The following is a 17,085-nucleotide window of genomic DNA, read 5'->3' as shown; positions in this document are numbered from 1 at the left end:
CTGAATGGTGAGTATGATGTGGATTTCTGCAATGAAATGTCACGTTATTCATCAAACTGGTGTGGATGAGATTCATACTAAAAAGTTCATTAATAGGAGAAAGGCTGTACCATGGTGGACGGAGGAGTGTGCGGAGACAATTATTGAGAGAAAGTTAAGAAGTACTGTATCACTATCCGAGTGATCATATTAAGTGTAACAGGTCACAGGCTGTGGTGAGGAAAGTAACGAAGGTTGTGAAAAAGATTTAATGGAGGTCATATTGTGATAGTATTGAAAGGACTATTAAACTTGGAGATGTTTGGGGAATGATTAAGAAAATGGGAGTGTGGGATTCACAGGGTTCCCAGTATTGATTGAAAAAGTTAATACAATTGTTCCTGAAAGAGAGAAGGTTGAGTACTGGCTCAGTCATTTGCTGCAATTCATAATCAAAATTGGTTAAGAGACGAAACAATTTAGGGATAAGCTTTTAAGAGAATACCTTAATGTATTGGAGACCAGCTGTAGCAATGATAGTGATGTAGAGTTTCCTTTGTGTGAATTTAAGAAAGCTATTAATAGTACAGGTCAGATGGCTCCAGGAAAGGATTATACACGTTATTGCATGTTTAAACGTATGGCCAACAACTCTTTTGAGATAATATTACACTTTTTGAATCATACTTGGACTTCCAGGCCATCTTCCCTCCTCATGGAAAATGGCAATGGTAGTGTCTATTCTAAAACCTGGGAAACCCCCGTTGGATACTTCTAGTTATAGACCAATATCACTGATGTCCCATTTGTGTAAAGTTATGGAATTTATGGTAATAGAATGGTTGAATTATATTTTGGAAAAGGGAGGTGACGTGCTGTTGTTAATACACTGGATTAATTTGAGGGGGCAAGTACTGGTTCAACGCCACATGTTCCAAAAGCAGTCAATGTTTTTATGCAGAAAACTCAGCATCTACTTCAACACAGCAAGCTTCCACAAACAATATAATCAATGGAAATGTCAATCCATGACCTCCTATACTGCCCCAATGAGGCCACACTCAGGTAGGAGGAACAACACCTTGTATTCCACCTGGGTAGCCTCCAATCTGATGGCATGAACATTGATTTCTTCATCTTCTGGTCATGCCTCCCCTCCATCATCATTCCCCATCCCCTTTTCACTTTTGTTACCTGCCCATCACCTCCCTTGAGTGTTCCTCCCCAATCTTTCTTCCATGGCCTTCTGTTCTCTTATCAGACTCCACCTTCTCCAGCCCTGTATCTCTTTCACCACTCAACTTCCCAGCTTTTGACTTCATCTGTCCCCCTCACAGTTCCACCTATCACTTTGTGTTTCTCGCTCCCCTCCCCCACCTTTAAAATTTACTCCTCATTGTTTTCTCAGCATTTTGTTTCTCCGGCATTTTGTGCGTGTTCCTTGGATTTCGAGCATCTGCAGATTTTCTCCTGTTTGTTACTCAATGACAACGGGCATTTTGTATGACAACTGTCAAAGTCCCACTCACTTAGAAATGTAGATATGAAACTTGAGGTTCAGCAGATGCTGAGAATAAACTGCTAAGTAACACACACAAAGTACTGCAGGAACTCAGCAGGTCAGGCAGCATCTCAGCAGAGAAATAAACAGTCTAGATAGGATGAAGTGTCTTGGCCCATAATATTCACTATTTATTCCTCTCCATAGATGCTGCCGGGGCTACTGAGCCCTCCAGCATTTTGCAAACATAAACCTCTTTTTTCAGTCAATCAGTTCCCAAATGTTTCTGAACTTTCATTTGTAGCCTCATCCTCCTGGTCTGAATCCTTCCTTCTACACCCCGTAAACTCGAGGCTCCATCACATCTGGAGTCCCAAAGCCCTCATTTGTGTTGACCCCTCTTGTTTCTGCTCCATCTAATATTTAACCACCATTCTGCTCATACTTTAGAGGAGAGCACTGTATTGCAACAGCCCGGCTGTGTGAGGCACAGCCCTTCAAAATCAGTGAAAATGACCCAAAACAATGAATAGAGCAGAACAGGAAGATTTTAACCACACAAGACGTCATATTTGGTCCAGAGCTGTGAGGAATGAAGACTATTTGGGACAAAACCCTAGTGAATTCATCTTCTGTAGTTTCCAGAAAATTATGGATTTAATCCTCTACAGTCACAGGCTGAGCAGTTGCAACCTGTATATTATAGGGTGAGTGACAGGTGAACAGCAGTGATGGATTTGAAAGCTCTGGTGTGGAATAGGAACAAAAGCAGGTACCAGATGGACTGAATGGCCTCTCTACTGTACATTAGCTGTGTGACAGGCAGGAAGCACCTGCGACACAAGATTTGAAATAGAGCTGATTAATTTGTCACAGATCCACAATATTAATGCCAGGGTAGTTTCAGACTAACATCAGCAGAACAAATCCTCCAATGCTTAGTGACCAGGGTTCAGTCACAATATCTGCAGAATCTGATATTAACAGTCTCACATGAACTTCCAACTACATTCAGTCATCATGATGGTTAAAAGGTTCACCTAAAGCTTTATTAAACTTCCTCCCTGATGTGAAGTTGCCAGTGTTTCAGCAGGTGGGATGACTGAGTAAATTTCTTTGCTGACACAAGACCGAAGTGTGTCCTCTATGTATTCTAAACTCGCTGGAGCCTCACAAAAATGTGTGAACTGAGTGAATCTCCTCCCACACTTGGAACAGGTGTGAAGCTATACTGAGAGATGGAGACAACTGAGCCAAATCTAGCTGCTCACCGGTGTGACCCGGCTGATGGTGTAAGAGCTCAAGTGACTGAATGAATCCCGTCCCACACACGGAGCAGGTGAATGCCTTCTCCCCGTGTGAACTGGCTGGTGTATCTGCAGGTTCAGTGGCCTGGTGAATCCCTTGCAAAATGAGAGGCAGTGAATGTCAGCTCACCGGTATCAACTCTGTGGCCATTTATCAGGCCAGATCAAGGACATCTCCACGTATTGGGGTTCTCCTTGCTCAGACTGGTGGGCAGTCTTCTCAACCATCTCCTCCTTCACATTCAATGATTAGTAGCATTCGAATGTTGGGGAACTGACAAACACATGAGTACAGACACACTGTTGTGTTTGAGATTCTCAGACATAAATTCTTTGCCTTTTCTACCCTGTAAAATGTTTGTAAAGAAGACCAACAGGTGAAAGACAACATTTCAGCTGAGATTATTTAGTTTTTCCGTTGATGTCTGATGTCACACTGTTACAGTGAGGCTGAACACAATTTGGAGGATCAACACTTCTAACTGGGAATAGTTCAGGCATAAGGACACAACATCAGATTCTCTGTTTTCCTCTCTGCCCTTCATCAAGCAGTGACTTGGCTCAGTTTGTCTCTCTCCATTAGTACAGCTTCACATCCCGGATATCTCCCACAGACCTACTAAGAACACATATTTGTTGGCATGTGACGGTGGTAAACTCAGAGTCAGCAATGCCATTGAACCTGAAGAGAACGTGATCGGGCTTCCTCACTGCAGACTGACACTGTGATATTCTTGTGGTGTGAATGCTACTGGTACCCAGATTGTTATTGTGGGTTTTTGCAAATAAAATGACATGAGGCATTTTATGTTTAGGGACAACTGTAACAACTCATTGTTTATCCTCCAAACACAGAAACAAAGCACGGTTTTAAAAAAGAAATGACGTAATTACATCATAACATCTGTCCAGCCTTTTAAAGAGAAACAAAACTCAATGTTGGTGGTTGTTAATTTTGCATGTTTCCACTCATTACATTAATCTACACAGACAACCCTTCCCCCCAGTCCTCTCACTGCTCCCCCTCTGTGATCCTTATAGCAGTTTATTTCCTTTCAATGTCAGTTCTGTCCGTTTGACAACCTTGCTCACCACTCTCAACTGCACCAACATTCATGTCATCAGTGATCTGATCAGCCCATGTGTATGTTAATCTGATCAGACAGAGGCCCCATCACTGATCACTGGACACACTGGTTACATATCTACAGTCAAAATCATTCTCAATTCCATCAGTCCGAATGTTGCTACATGATACACACCATTCAAACCCTCCCACACAGAGTCTCGAGGGAAGTTACATATTTATCACAAGCCCAGAGTTGGATTCAATGGTCTGGTCTTGTTGCTCTGGATGCTCTGCTGCAAAGTCCATTCAGAGTAGTTCAATGTAACCAGATACATCATCCCTGAGATACCAATATACAACATTGTGTCACAAACAAGAGAAAATCTGCAGTTGCTGGAAATCCAAGCAACACACACAAAATGCTGAAGGAACTCAGCAGGCCAGGCAGCATCTGTAGGAGAAAAAAAATACAGTCAACGTTTTGGTCCAAAAACATTCGGCAAGACCGGAGACAAAAAGACGAGGAGTAGAGTTAAAAGGTGGGGATAAGGGAGAGAGAAAACAAGGTGATGGGTGAATCTTGAAAGGGAGGAACGAAGTAAAGAGCTGGGAAGATTGGTGAAAGAGAGAGAAGGCTATGGAAGAAAGAAAGGAGGGGAGGAGCACACGGGAGAGGTGATGGGTGGGCAAGGTGAGAGAAGAAAAAGGGGAGGGGAATTGGTGAGGGGGTTATTACCAGACATTCAAGAATTTGATGTTCATGCTATCAGTTTGGAAGCTACCCAGACAGAAAATGTTGTTCTTCCAAGCTAAGTGTGGCCTCAACACATTGTATGATTTTATTTAAGAAGCAAACTTGATTTAATTAGAGTTCAATGGTAAGAATGAATCTGAAAGAACTTAATACATTTTCACTGCATGAGAAATTGGAAGATACAGTGTGAAGTCCAACTACCACACTGTACCAGACAGTGACGGGTACAGAATGAACCCCGCACTCTCACACTGTACCAGAGACTGACAGGTACAGAATAAACCCCGCACTCTCACACTGTACCAGAGACTGACAGGTACAGAATAAACCCCACACTCTCACACTGTACCAGAGACTGACAGGTACAGAATGAACCCCGCACTCTCACACTGTACCAGAGAGTGACAGGTACAGAATGAACCCCACACTCTCACACTGTACCAGAGAGTGACAGGTACAGAATGAACCCCACACTCTCACACTGTACCAGAGACTGACAGGTACAGAATGAACCCCGCACTCTCACACTGTACCAGAGACAGACAGGTACAGAATGAACCCACACTTTCACACTGTACCGGAGACTGACAGATACAGAATGAACCTCACACTCTCACACTGTACCAGAGACTGACAGATACAGAATGAACCCACACTTTCACACTGTACCGGAGACTGACAGATACAGAATGAACCCACACTTTCACACTCTACCAGAGACAGACGGGTACAGACATTCTGTTGTTTAACAAACATGGACAACCCTCATCACCACCTCAGTAGCACCACTTTACACTGCAATGGGCTCTTGTTGAAATTCCGTTACCTCTTTATAATTCTGTAGAGTTTGTTTTTATTCTGTGAATGTTGTGTCTCAGATACTGTGTGTCTCTGAATCTGCTGTAAGCCAGTTGCATATGACAATAAACGACTTTCACCCTCAGAAATGGGTCTCTCATGATGACTTTCGATCTCCTGCTGCCATGTTTCATTACATAAACGTTTCATATTATCAAGTGTGTGTTTTTCTCATTCGATCTGCTTCTCTACCAGATACGATAGGTTGAATGGCCGAATACTGCGCCTGTACTTTATGGTCCATTTTGTATTTTCGATTTCCTTTCTGCCGAATTACCCAACAGCGGCAACTCCCAGCGATCAGCGCCAGTTCCCAGTCCACGGTGTTACCCAAAACGACAATGGACAGTGGAGAGAGACAAAGCAGGTTCACCCCGATACTGGCATCTCCTCCAAGGCCATGAGCATCATGAACTCGCTCGTGAACGATATCTTTGAGCGTATCGCGGGTGAGGCTTCCCGCCTGGCTCACTACAACAAGCGGTTGACCATCACTTCCCGGCAGATCCAGACCGCCGTGCTCCTGCTGCTGCCCGGGGAGCTGGCCAAACACGCCGTGTCCGAAGTGACAAAGGCAGTGACCAAGTACAACAGCTCCAAGTAAAGCTCCGCAGTGAGATGATCGAAAACACAACGGCTCTTTTAAGAGCCACTCACAATTTCAATGAGAGAGTTGTACTAACATTTAGGTAATAAATTACACATATTTTATGTCTGGTGACTTTTACAAGAGCTAAGTCGCGGTTGGAATAAACTCCCACTGCACTGACAAGGAATCGTTACCTCCCCCTCCCCATCAGTCCGTCCCACTCGGTATCCATGCCAAGCGGAGGATTGCTGCCGTTGTTGTTTTATTTGTGGCTTCAGGAGTTTATTGGTTGCAGTTGGGTAACACCCGAATCACATTTTAACACAAGCCTGAAAGACCTCATGACTCTTTCATAGAACAACTTTTTTAAAATTGCAGACTAGACGCTGGTCACAGTTTGAGAAGAGCCGTTTGTCCATAACCTGATAACGTTCACACAGTGACCGACCGCGGGCAGAAGCTGAGGGTCAGTTTGTTTCGGTTCATGGAAACATAGAAAATAGGTGCAGGAGTAGGCCATTCGGCCCTTCGAGCCTACACTACCATTCAGTATGATCATAGCTGATCATCCAACTCAGAACCCCGCAACTGCTTTCTCTCCATATCTCCTGATCCCTTTAGCCACAAGGGCCATATCTAACTCCCTCTGAAAGATAGCCAATGAACCGGCCTCAACTGTTTACTGTGGCAGAGAATTCCACAGATTCACTACTCTCTGTTTGAAGAAGTTTCTCCTCATCTCGGTCCTAAAAGGCTTCCCCTTTATCCTTAAACTCTGACCCCTTGTTCTGTACTTCCCCAACATCGGGAACCATCTTCCTGTCCAATCCCTTTAGAATTTTATACGTTTCAATAAGATCCCCCCTCAATCTTCTAAATTCCAGCGAGTATAATCCCAGTCGATCCAGTCTTTCTTCAAATGAAAGTCCTGCCATCCCAGGAATCAATCTGGTGAACCTTCTTTGTACTCCCTCTATGGCAAGAATGTCTTTCCTCAGATTAGGGGACCAAAACTGCACACAGTTTTGAAAGGGTTGAAAGGAATTAGAGAATTGAGTTTCCAGACACTCCATTATCAAATATACCTGTATTAAATGGGCCCTGTTTCAGTAACAGAGGGAAATGCGAAGACCCAATCTTAAAACAGGTCTGGAATTATTTAATTTCAAATTATATTTAAATAATAGGTTGATTGTTGGCGGGCTTCTTCCAAATTTCAGTGCACTTTGGGGAGGAAACGGTTACTATCCGCGCTTCTGCTTTTACGGACTGCTGATTGGTGATTAAGGCAGTTCTTCGATTGGGACGTTTCTCTTCACCAATGAGAATAAGCAGGATCACACCAATCACAAACATCAGTTTCTATTCTCAAAGATGGTATAAAAACGGCGTGTTGGGGCGGGGTGAACATTCCTTTATTCTCTTTTGAAGTTAGCAGTTGCTGTGACTGTGGAAATGTCTGGACGTGGAAAAGGCGGCGCTGGCAAAGCTCGGTCCAAGGCCAAATCTCGCTCGTCTCGGGCTGGACTGCAGTTCCCGGTCGGCCGGGTTCACAGACTCCTAAGAAAGGGTAACTATGCTGAGCGGGTGGGTGCCGGAGCCCCGGTCTATCTGGCTGCTGTGCTCGAGTATCTGACGGCCGAAATCCTCGAATTGGCGGGCAACGCGGCCCGGGACAATAAGAAGACCCGCATCATCCCCCGACACCTGCAGCTGGCCGTCCGCAACGACGAGGAACTGAACAAGCTGCTGGGAGGGGTGACTATCGCTCAGGGCGGTGTGTTACCCAACATCCAGGCCGTACTGTTGCCCAAGAAAACCGGCGCTGCCAGTAAGTGAAGTGACGTAAACTGAACCTGTTCACCCAAAGGCTCTTTTCAGAGCCACTCACAATGTCCGTGAAAGGGCTGAGCGGCGGGTGATTTCCGTCCGTTTAATATCCTGTATCTGTCACAGCCACGACATGTTTTTTTTCCGGGAGATAAACCGATATAAATCTGCACAGAAACCGGTTCGCTTCAGTCCCGACTCATTTTCTCCTCTCAGCCGGCTGAATGGAGTTCTCTCCCCTTGTGGAGTGTCAGCGGATCACTGGGCGCAGGGTCGTGAAGTTAACTTCCGGAGTCAGCCCCGGGAGGGTGAATTTAATCTCCGACCACTGAACGACTCCGCTCTTGATCACCTAAAACCGCGTTGTCTGGGTTCCACATTATGGTTTTACCCCGGACCGTTCCGGTGTGCAGCAGGCGGGAACATCGCCCGTTCGTTGCTTCATGAGCGATTCCCATCGCCTCACAGAACAATATTTGCGACTTTCATTTCAAAATCAGGTTTATTATCACCGGCATGTGACGTGAAATTTGTTAATTTAGCAGCAGCAGTTCAATGCAATACATAATCTAAAGTAGAGAGAGAAAAAAAAGTAAATAAAACATAACAAATACACAAGTATATTGAATAGATTTTTTTTAATGTGCAAAAACAGAAATACTGCAAATTAATGAACGCTGCGTTTATGTGACACCGCTCCCTAAAGATGTCCTGGGTACTATCAGCAGCTTCTTTCAGTCCTGTGCAGTAGGCCCTCCATACCAGACAGAGATGCAGCCTGTCAGAATGCTCTCCGCGGTACAACTATAGAGGTTTCTAAGTGTCTACAAAGGTACATTTGCCCTGTGAAAGTGACGGTATTTAATGAAAAAACTTGTCCACCCCGTCCTCTGAATATAAATGAACAATTTGCGAAAGCAACGGTCAGTTTGGTCAGATCTCCCGAGAGGCTCCCTCTGTGAAGCGGTGGGTCGCTCTGAGAACAGACTTTGGTTTGTGCAGGGTGGGTGGATCGAGTACTTCAGCACCGTAGTACCAGTCACTTCTCTACAAATTCCTGCGTCTGTCTAATACTTCCCTGAATACCCCTGTGCTCTCTGCCTCTGCCACCACCCCTGACAGTGCATTCCAAGTCCCCACCACTGCTTTCTTCACTTTCTTCCTCCGATCTTAAATACATGCATTCTGGTAGAAGACATTTCACCCCTGTGAAAAATATTAGACTGTCCTTGTAAATGGCACCTCTGGAGCAGAAGAGGTTCCAAAGATCCAGAATCCTGAAACACTTTCCCTGCACCAGCTCCTCAGTTACTCAGTCACTCACCAGCACTCCAGCCGTCCCAGTCAACATGATGTAATTTGTAATGTCCCTCTATTTCAACCCTATTGAGTCCTCTTATTCCTGCTGACTGATGTCCGAAAATACAATCCATGAGAGCATTCATTCCCCTGTGCTCTCTGCCTCTGCCACCACCCCTGACAGTGCATTCCAAGTCCCCATTACTCTCTTTCCTTCACTTTCTTCCTCTGACCTTAAACACATGCCTTCTAGTAGAAGACATTTCACTCCTGTGAAAAACAAGCAGAGTTTTATAAACTTCTATAAAATTTCTCCTGAGCCAATGCCATCAGATGAAAAGGTTCCAGCATGTCCAGCCTCTCCTCACCGCACACCTCCTCTAGACATCCTGGTAAACCACCTCTGCCCCTGCTCCAGAACCTCCACATGCTTCCCATAATGAGGTGACCAGAACTGAACACTATACCCTCACTGTGGCCTAAGCAGCATTTTGTAAACCTGTAACATTATATCCTGGTGCTTGAACTCAATGCCTTGTCTGATGAAGGCAAACATGCCATACACCGACATTTCCTCCCTGTCAACCTGTGCTCACAGTCAATCTCAACATCCTTCTCTTTGCCAATACTATTCATGTTCCTACCATTAACTGTGTACCCACCCTTAATGTTGGATCTCCCAAAGTGCACCCCTGGGTATCCTTTTCAGCACAATGAATGTCAGAATGCAATGGGATTATCTTTAATCCTACTCGCCAGAGGTTTCTCATCACTGTTTCTAGCTCTCTAAATATTCTTGAGTTCCCTTCTGTTTTTTAAATATAGTCCTCAAAAACCCTGGTTGATTCCAGCTTCCTAAGCTTTACATATGCTTCTCCCTCTTCACTGATGAAATTTGCTTCCTCTCTCATCATCCAAGGTTCCTGAACCTTGCCATCCTTGACCCTCCCTCTGACTGGAACAAACAGGCCCTGAAACACTGTGCAGCTGATCTTTAAACAAACTCATGTCAGATGTGTATTTGTCTCAAAATCAATCCTTACAGTGTTAAGCATCAAACTTAGCTTCAATCTTTACATTCAGTGACTGGTTTTCTGGTTCACATCCCCGTCAATCTAATTTCAACCCTCAAGGGAGCAGCAATAAACCTCATGATACTGACCCCCCTCCAGTGAAGGTGCAAACCATCCCCCTTGTAAATGTCACCTCTGGACCAGAAGAGGTTCCAATATTCTGGAATCCTGAAACCCTGTCCCTGCACCAGCTCCTCAGACACACATTCATCTGCTCTAACTTTCTGTTCCTAACACCACTACCACACAGCATGGGGAGTAACCGGGTGATTACAGCCTTTCAGGTCCTGCCCATCAACTTGTTCCCTGACTCTCTATATTCACTGTCGGACCTCATCCCTTTTCTACCTGTCCACTGGTACTGACGCGAACCACCACCTCTGGCTGAATGAACATTTTTCAGTAGCTGCTCTGAGACGTCCCTGACACTCAGTAATACAATTTACAAAACTTTCTGAAACCAACTGAAAAAGTGTTTAAGAGAGGAAAAAGATCAAATAGGAAGGTAAGCTAGCCATTAATATTAAAGAGGATACCAAAAGTTACTTCAGATATGCAAAGTGTAAATGAGAGGCAAAAGTCAATATTGGTTCTTTGGAAGATGATGCTGGAGAGGTAGTAATGGGTTACAGGGAAGTGGCAGTGAATCTGAATAAATATTGTGCTTCAATCTTCACTGTGGAAGACACTGGCAGTCTGCTGGAAATTCAGAAGAATCAGGGGGCAGAAATAAGTGAATTAGGTTTTACTGAAAGATCTGAAGGTAGATAAATCAGCTGGACCAGATTTTCTACACCAGTGCTATGAAAGAGGTGACTGAAGAGATTAGTAATAATCTTTCCATAATCCCTGGATTCTGGCGTGGTTTCGGAGCACCGGAAAATTGCAAACATCATTCCACTCTTGAAGAAGGGAGGAGGACAGAAGAAAGGAAATCATAGGCCAGTTAGTATGACGTCAGTGGTTGAGAAGATGATGGACTCGATTGTTAAGGATGTATTTTCGGGCTACTTGGCAACACATGATAAAATAGGACAAAGTCAGCATGGTTTCCTTTAGGATGGGTGTGTGTTGTGCAATTGGATTTTTAGAAGGTCTTTGACAAGGTGCCTCACATGAGGCTGCTTAAGTTAAGAGCCTATGACACAGGAAAGATACGAGCATGGATGAAGTCTTGGCTGATTGGCAGGAAGCAAAGAGTGGCATAAAGGGAGACTTTTCTTGTTGACTACAATGACTAATGGCATTTTTTGAGATCGCTTATTTTAATGTCAATGATTTGGATGACAGAAATGATGGCTTTCTGACCATTTGTAGATTAAGATAGGTAGGAGGAAGCAGAGAGGCTACAGAGAGACTTAGACAGATTGTGAGAATGTGCAAACATATGGCAGGAGGAATAACATGTCGAGAAATTTATGATCAAGGACATTGGTAGAAAAATTGAAAGGATAGACAATTGCTCTAAAAGGAGAGAAAAATAAAAATCTGACATGTAAAGGAACTTTGGAGTAGAGGAGGTTCCTGCAGGTTCATTTGTACTGTGAGCAATTCTGGGCCAGTTTTCGAAGAAAGGTGTACTGACATTGGAGAGGGTTCAGAGGAGATTCACGAGAATGATTCCAAGATTGAAGGGTCATCATATGAAGACCATTTGATTGTGCTGGGCCAGAATTGACTGGAATACATAAGAATGAGAGGGGATTTCATTGAAACCTATTGTATGTTGAAAGGCCTCGGTACAGTGGATAGGGAGAGGATGTTTCCTATAGAGGGGGAGTCTAGGAACAGAGTGCACAACCTCTGACTCTAAATGGTGATGAGGAGGAATTTGTTTAGCCAGAGTGTGGTTCAAACATGGAATTTATTGCCAGAGGCCATCATTGGGTATAGTTAAGGTACAGGTTGATATATTCTTGATTTGTCAGGGCATGGTGGGTTAAGGGGAGGTCAGGATATTGTGGCTGAGAGGGAATTGGATCAGCCATGATGAAGTGAAAGAACAGACTCAATGGGCCAAAGGGCCTAACTCTGCTCCTATATTTAATGGTTTTACAACAGAAAGGCTCCATCCCGGACAAAATCCTGGTAAACCTGCTCTACACTGTTCCTGCTGCCTGCGATTTGCATGGAATGGGGACCAGAGACCCAGGTCACTCATTATAGTCATCATGTTCTGTCTACAGTGTGTCGACCAGACCTGCAGACAGTATTCCAGCAGTGTGGGAACCCACATGTTATCAAGCTGGTGCCTAAAACCTCTTTGTTAATCAATTATCTCTTTATTTTCTGCCATTAACACCTGCACCATCCCCGAAACTCACTGTGCTTTACAGATGTAGTTTCACTTCACAGCAATAATTCTGTTCATATTAAATATCTCAGCGTTAGTTGTCAAATCCCTCTAGCTTTATATTTCATAAATTGCTGGAGGAATCAGCAGGTCAGGCAGCATCTATGGGGAAAAAGAGTACAGTCGACATTTCGAGCCGAGACCCTTCAGTTGTCCTGCTTTTCTTTCCCATACATGCTGACCCATACATCATGACCCCTGTTTCCATCGAAGGGGTCAGTGTGGACATGGAGGAGGATTACAAATACTTGGGGATATGAATTGACAATAAACTGGACTGGTCAAAGAACACTGAGGTTGTCTACAAGTAAGGGTCAGAGCCGTCTCTACTTCATGAGGAGACCGAGATCCTTTAACATCTGCCAGATGATGCTGAGGATGTTCTACGAGTCTGTGGTGGCCTGTGCTATCATGTTTGCTGTTGTGTTGTGTGCAGGGGCAGCAGGCTGAGGGTAGCAGACACCAACAGAATCAACAAACTGATTATTATGGCCAGTGATGTTGTGGGGGTGGAACTGGACTTTCTGACGGTGGTGTCTGAAAAGAGGATGCTGTCCAAGTTGCATGCCATCTTGAACAAAGTCTCCCATCCACTTCATAATGTACTGGTTAGGCACGGGAGTACGTTCAGCCAGAGACTCATTCCCACAAGATGCAACACTAAGCGTCATAGGAAGTGATTCCTGCCTGTGGCCATCAAGCTTTACAACTCCTCCCTCGGAGTGTCAGACACCCTGAGCCAATTGGCTGGTCCTGGACTTATTTCCACGGAATAATTTACTTATTATTATTTAATTATTTATGGTTTTATATTGCTATATTTCTACACTATTCTTGGTTGGCGTGACTGCAAGGTAACCCAATTTCCCTCGGGATCAATAAAGTATGTCTGTCTGTCTGGCCTGCTGAGTTCCTCCAGTATTTTCTGTGTGTAGTTTGGATTTCCAGCATCTGCAGACTCTCTCTTGTTTGTAGCTTTATATCTCGCTCTCTTTCTTTTTTCGTACATCTTTATTGTTTTCCTTTACAGTAAGTTCTTTTTCCCTTCCCCAGTTATAGATTTAACACTGAAATGTTTCGGTGTGCAGTCACTGTCCGCCGTTTCTCCTGTGATTGACAATTACATTGCTCCTCCTCCCGGGTTGCGGCCATGATATCATGTGACGCGAAACCCTTTCGCTGCCGTGATGTCACAGAGTCAGAGGGCCTCCGCAACGACGCCTTAGCAACAGGCCGGTCCAAGTCTCCACGTAGAACGATCCTGGGTTGTAAGTGGAGAAGAGGCTTTCGCTCGGACGGGCCTTTTTCATGAAGGGCTCAGTGATTTATTTACAATATTTGCGGGTGACCGGCGGCTCCTCTGATTGACAGCACAGATTGAGGCCGCAGCCTCCCGCCTCGTTGCATGTGACGTCACAGCGACGCATCTGTCTCTGTGAATCGTTTCCTCGGCAACGGGCGCGGGAAGCTGGCAAGGCCCCGTGGAGGGGGGAGGGGGAGCGCCTTGGGCCCGGGGGTCTGTGCTTGTCCAACCTCGCCTTAAAACTGAAACTGTCCTTCCTGTGATGTGGCAACCGGCTCTGATCGTAAGAGTTTAAAATGGTTCTAATGTGTCCGCCACAATCACTGGCAGTTTATACACACCACCGTCTGCCCATTATGTCTGATCTGAAATACCTGCCTTCTTGTTTTTATCAGCCATTTCCTGTGAAAAAGACTACGTGCTTTTACCCTGTCTATGCTCCTCATGATCTACATACCTCTACTAGGATCACCTCTGAATCTGCTCTGCTCCAGGGAATAAAATACTAGTCTATACAACCTGTCCTTGTAACTCAGACTCCCCAGGTCGAAGCAAACATCTGCTATTTTTTTCTCTCTGCACTCTCTCTAGTTTAAGAACAGTTTCCTATCAACACTATACACAATATCCCCCGTCAGTCCTCACCAAAGACTTGTATATCTACAACATATCTTCTCAAATCAAAAAAAAATCTTCTCAACTCTTATACTCTGTGCAATGACTGAAGAAGGCTAGCAGGTCAAACACCATATCTAGCTAAGATGTCACTTTCAGTGAACTATGCATTCAAATGGACATTGTTTATATAAATTACTAACAAAATGGTCCCAGCATCTCGTGGCACACAACCAGACAGAGACCTCCAGTTTGAGGCACAGCCCTCAACCATCAGCCTCTGCTTCCTGTCACTGAGGCAATTATGAAACCAATCAACTATCTCCCCTAGATTCCATCTCTCAGAGCTAACCTCCAAGACCAGAGTCAAAGGCCTGTCTACTGTCCATTTAGACAACGTCCACAACTCTAACCTCATCTACACACTTGTGAAACTCCTCAAAGAGCTGCAAGATAGTTGTTAGACATGATTTCCCTTGCACAAAACTGTTGTTTGTCTTGAATCAGACCAAATGTTGGTAGATCCTGTTTCTCAAAACCTCCTCCAACAAATTACCCAACTCTGATATCAGACTGATGGGCCAGTAGTTTCCTGACTAGTTTCCTGGCACCGCATTAAAACAAAAGACCTTAAGTCATTGGAGCAGGTTTGGGTCTTTTGGCTCATCCAGGCTGTTCCATCATTCCATCATGCCTGATTTATTATCCATCCCAACCCCATTCTCTGGCCTTTTCCCCATAAACTTTGATGCCCTTAATAATAATTAAATCCTCCTAACCTCTGCTTTAAATAGACCTACTGGCTGCCTTCATGGCCGCCTGTGCCAATGAAATGTATCAATTGATCACCTTCTGAATAAAGAAATTGCTCATCTCTATTCTGGAGGGGCATCTTTGTATTGAGGGTGTAGTCTGGTTCTAGATTCTTCCATTATTGGAAACATCCTCTCATATCAATGCTACTTACGCCTTTCAACATTCAATGTGTTTCTATATGATGCTCCCTCATTCTTCTAGACTCCAGTGAGTACAGGCCCAGATCGTCAAATGATTGTTATATCCTAACTCTTTCAGACTTGGGATCATTCTCGTGAATTTCCCCTGCAGCCTTTGCAATGTCAGCACAGCCTTTCTTAGAAAAGTGACCCAAACCTGCTCATGATACTCCAAATAAGGTCTGACTAAAGCTTCAGCGTTAAATGCTTGCTTTTATATTCTAGTTCTCTTGGAATTAATGTAAATATTGCATTTGCCTTCCTTACTACCATCTAAACGTGCACATTAACCTTTAGGGAATCCTGCACTAGGAGCCACAAAGTCCCTTTACAAATCTGATTTCTGTTCTCTCCCTGATTAGATGGAGTCTATGCCATTATTCATCCTCCCAGAGTACATGACCACACACTACCTTACACTGTATATTGTCTGGCACTTCTTTGTCCATTCTCTAAATCTGTCCAAGTGCTACTGCAGACTCCCTGCTTCCATAACACTGCCTGCCTCTCTGTCTATTTTTGATTCATCCACAGACTTGGCCTCAAAACTGTCAATTCCACATTAATCACTCTCCAATCATGTCTAACCTCAACTGATGCCTGTGATGAAGCAACAATCTCTCCCGTGGCCTCTACAGTGTATTCTCTAGCTTCTCACAAAGTACAGGAATGTACCTGATAAGGCCGGGTAGATTTAACAACCTTAAAGCATCTTAAGGCCTCCAATATAGATCCCTGCTAATTTGAATGTGGTCTAAGATATCACATCTGATTCATGCCATTTCCGTAACTCCATCACTTTCCATAATTTTCTCAATGGTGAAATAACTGTCAGAAACCCATTTCCTTCAGTTCCACACACAGATGGCCATCCTCATCTCCAAGCGGAACAATTCTGTCTAAATTCCCTTTTCCTCTGAATGTACCGAGAGAATCTCAGGGGATTTTGCTCACTTTTCCTTCCAAATCCTGATCTTCTCCTATTGTAGTCCTAACTTTTATGAGAGATCCTATGTCTAATAATATTCTCGAACAATTCCCTGAGCATTGATCCAAGTCTCACCAGTCCATAATTTCCTGGTTTGACTCTGTTGCCTGAGGAACAACATGCCCTGGAATATCAGCATTCCCTTCTCTGATCTCACTATCCTCCATGACCACATTGATGAATACTGATATGAAGTACTAGTTTAGTCCCTCACCCACTTCAGACGTAAACTCTCTCCTTTGTCCTTGTGTTGTCGTACCCTCTCCATAGTGCCCCTTCTCCCCAAAGTCATTTCCTGTCCACGTTTGACACATCCTGATTTTCCGTTGAACTTCTCTCTTGCTTGCTTCATATTGCCAGAGGCCTTCTCCAATTTATACATCTGAAACATTCCTTATCTTTCATTTTCTATCAGACTGAATTCATAACATCTCTTACCCCTCTGCTAGACTTTACCAATCTTGTCTTTCCTCCACATAGAAACAGTCTGAATTCTGACCTTTAACCACTCATCACATGTCAAATGTGGATGGACAAATCACAGCTGCACCCATTCCCCTCTCCTCAGTTCC

The 17,085-nt window shown here is 44.2% G+C and overlaps 1 protein-coding gene and 1 pseudogene across 1 annotated transcript; one reads left to right on the top strand and one right to left on the bottom strand.

Annotated features, from left to right (window-relative positions):
• LOC140717792 (uncharacterized) overlaps positions 1-17,085 on the bottom strand; it is an 819,648-nt pseudogene that overhangs the window by 100,204 nt on the left and 702,359 nt on the right.
• LOC140717787 (histone H2AX-like) lies at positions 7,487-8,505 on the top strand. The gene has a single exon (XM_073031511.1). The coding sequence runs from the start codon at positions 7,513-7,515 to the stop codon at positions 7,894-7,896; it is 384 nt and encodes a 127-aa protein (XP_072887612.1). The 5' UTR covers positions 7,487-7,512; the 3' UTR covers positions 7,897-8,505.

The sequence above is a fragment of the Hemitrygon akajei genome, chromosome 28 (genome assembly GCF_048418815.1).
Source record: "Hemitrygon akajei chromosome 28, sHemAka1.3, whole genome shotgun sequence".
NCBI lineage: Eukaryota > Metazoa > Chordata > Chondrichthyes > Myliobatiformes > Dasyatidae > Hemitrygon > Hemitrygon akajei.
This window is presented reverse-complemented; position numbering and strand designations above follow the sequence as displayed.

What these genes read in the sequence shown, in the direction of transcription:
- LOC140717787 (XM_073031511.1), top strand. Translation starts at nt 7,513, where the DNA reads ATGTCTGGACGTGGAAAAGGCGGCGCTGGCAAAGCTCGGTCCAAGGCC.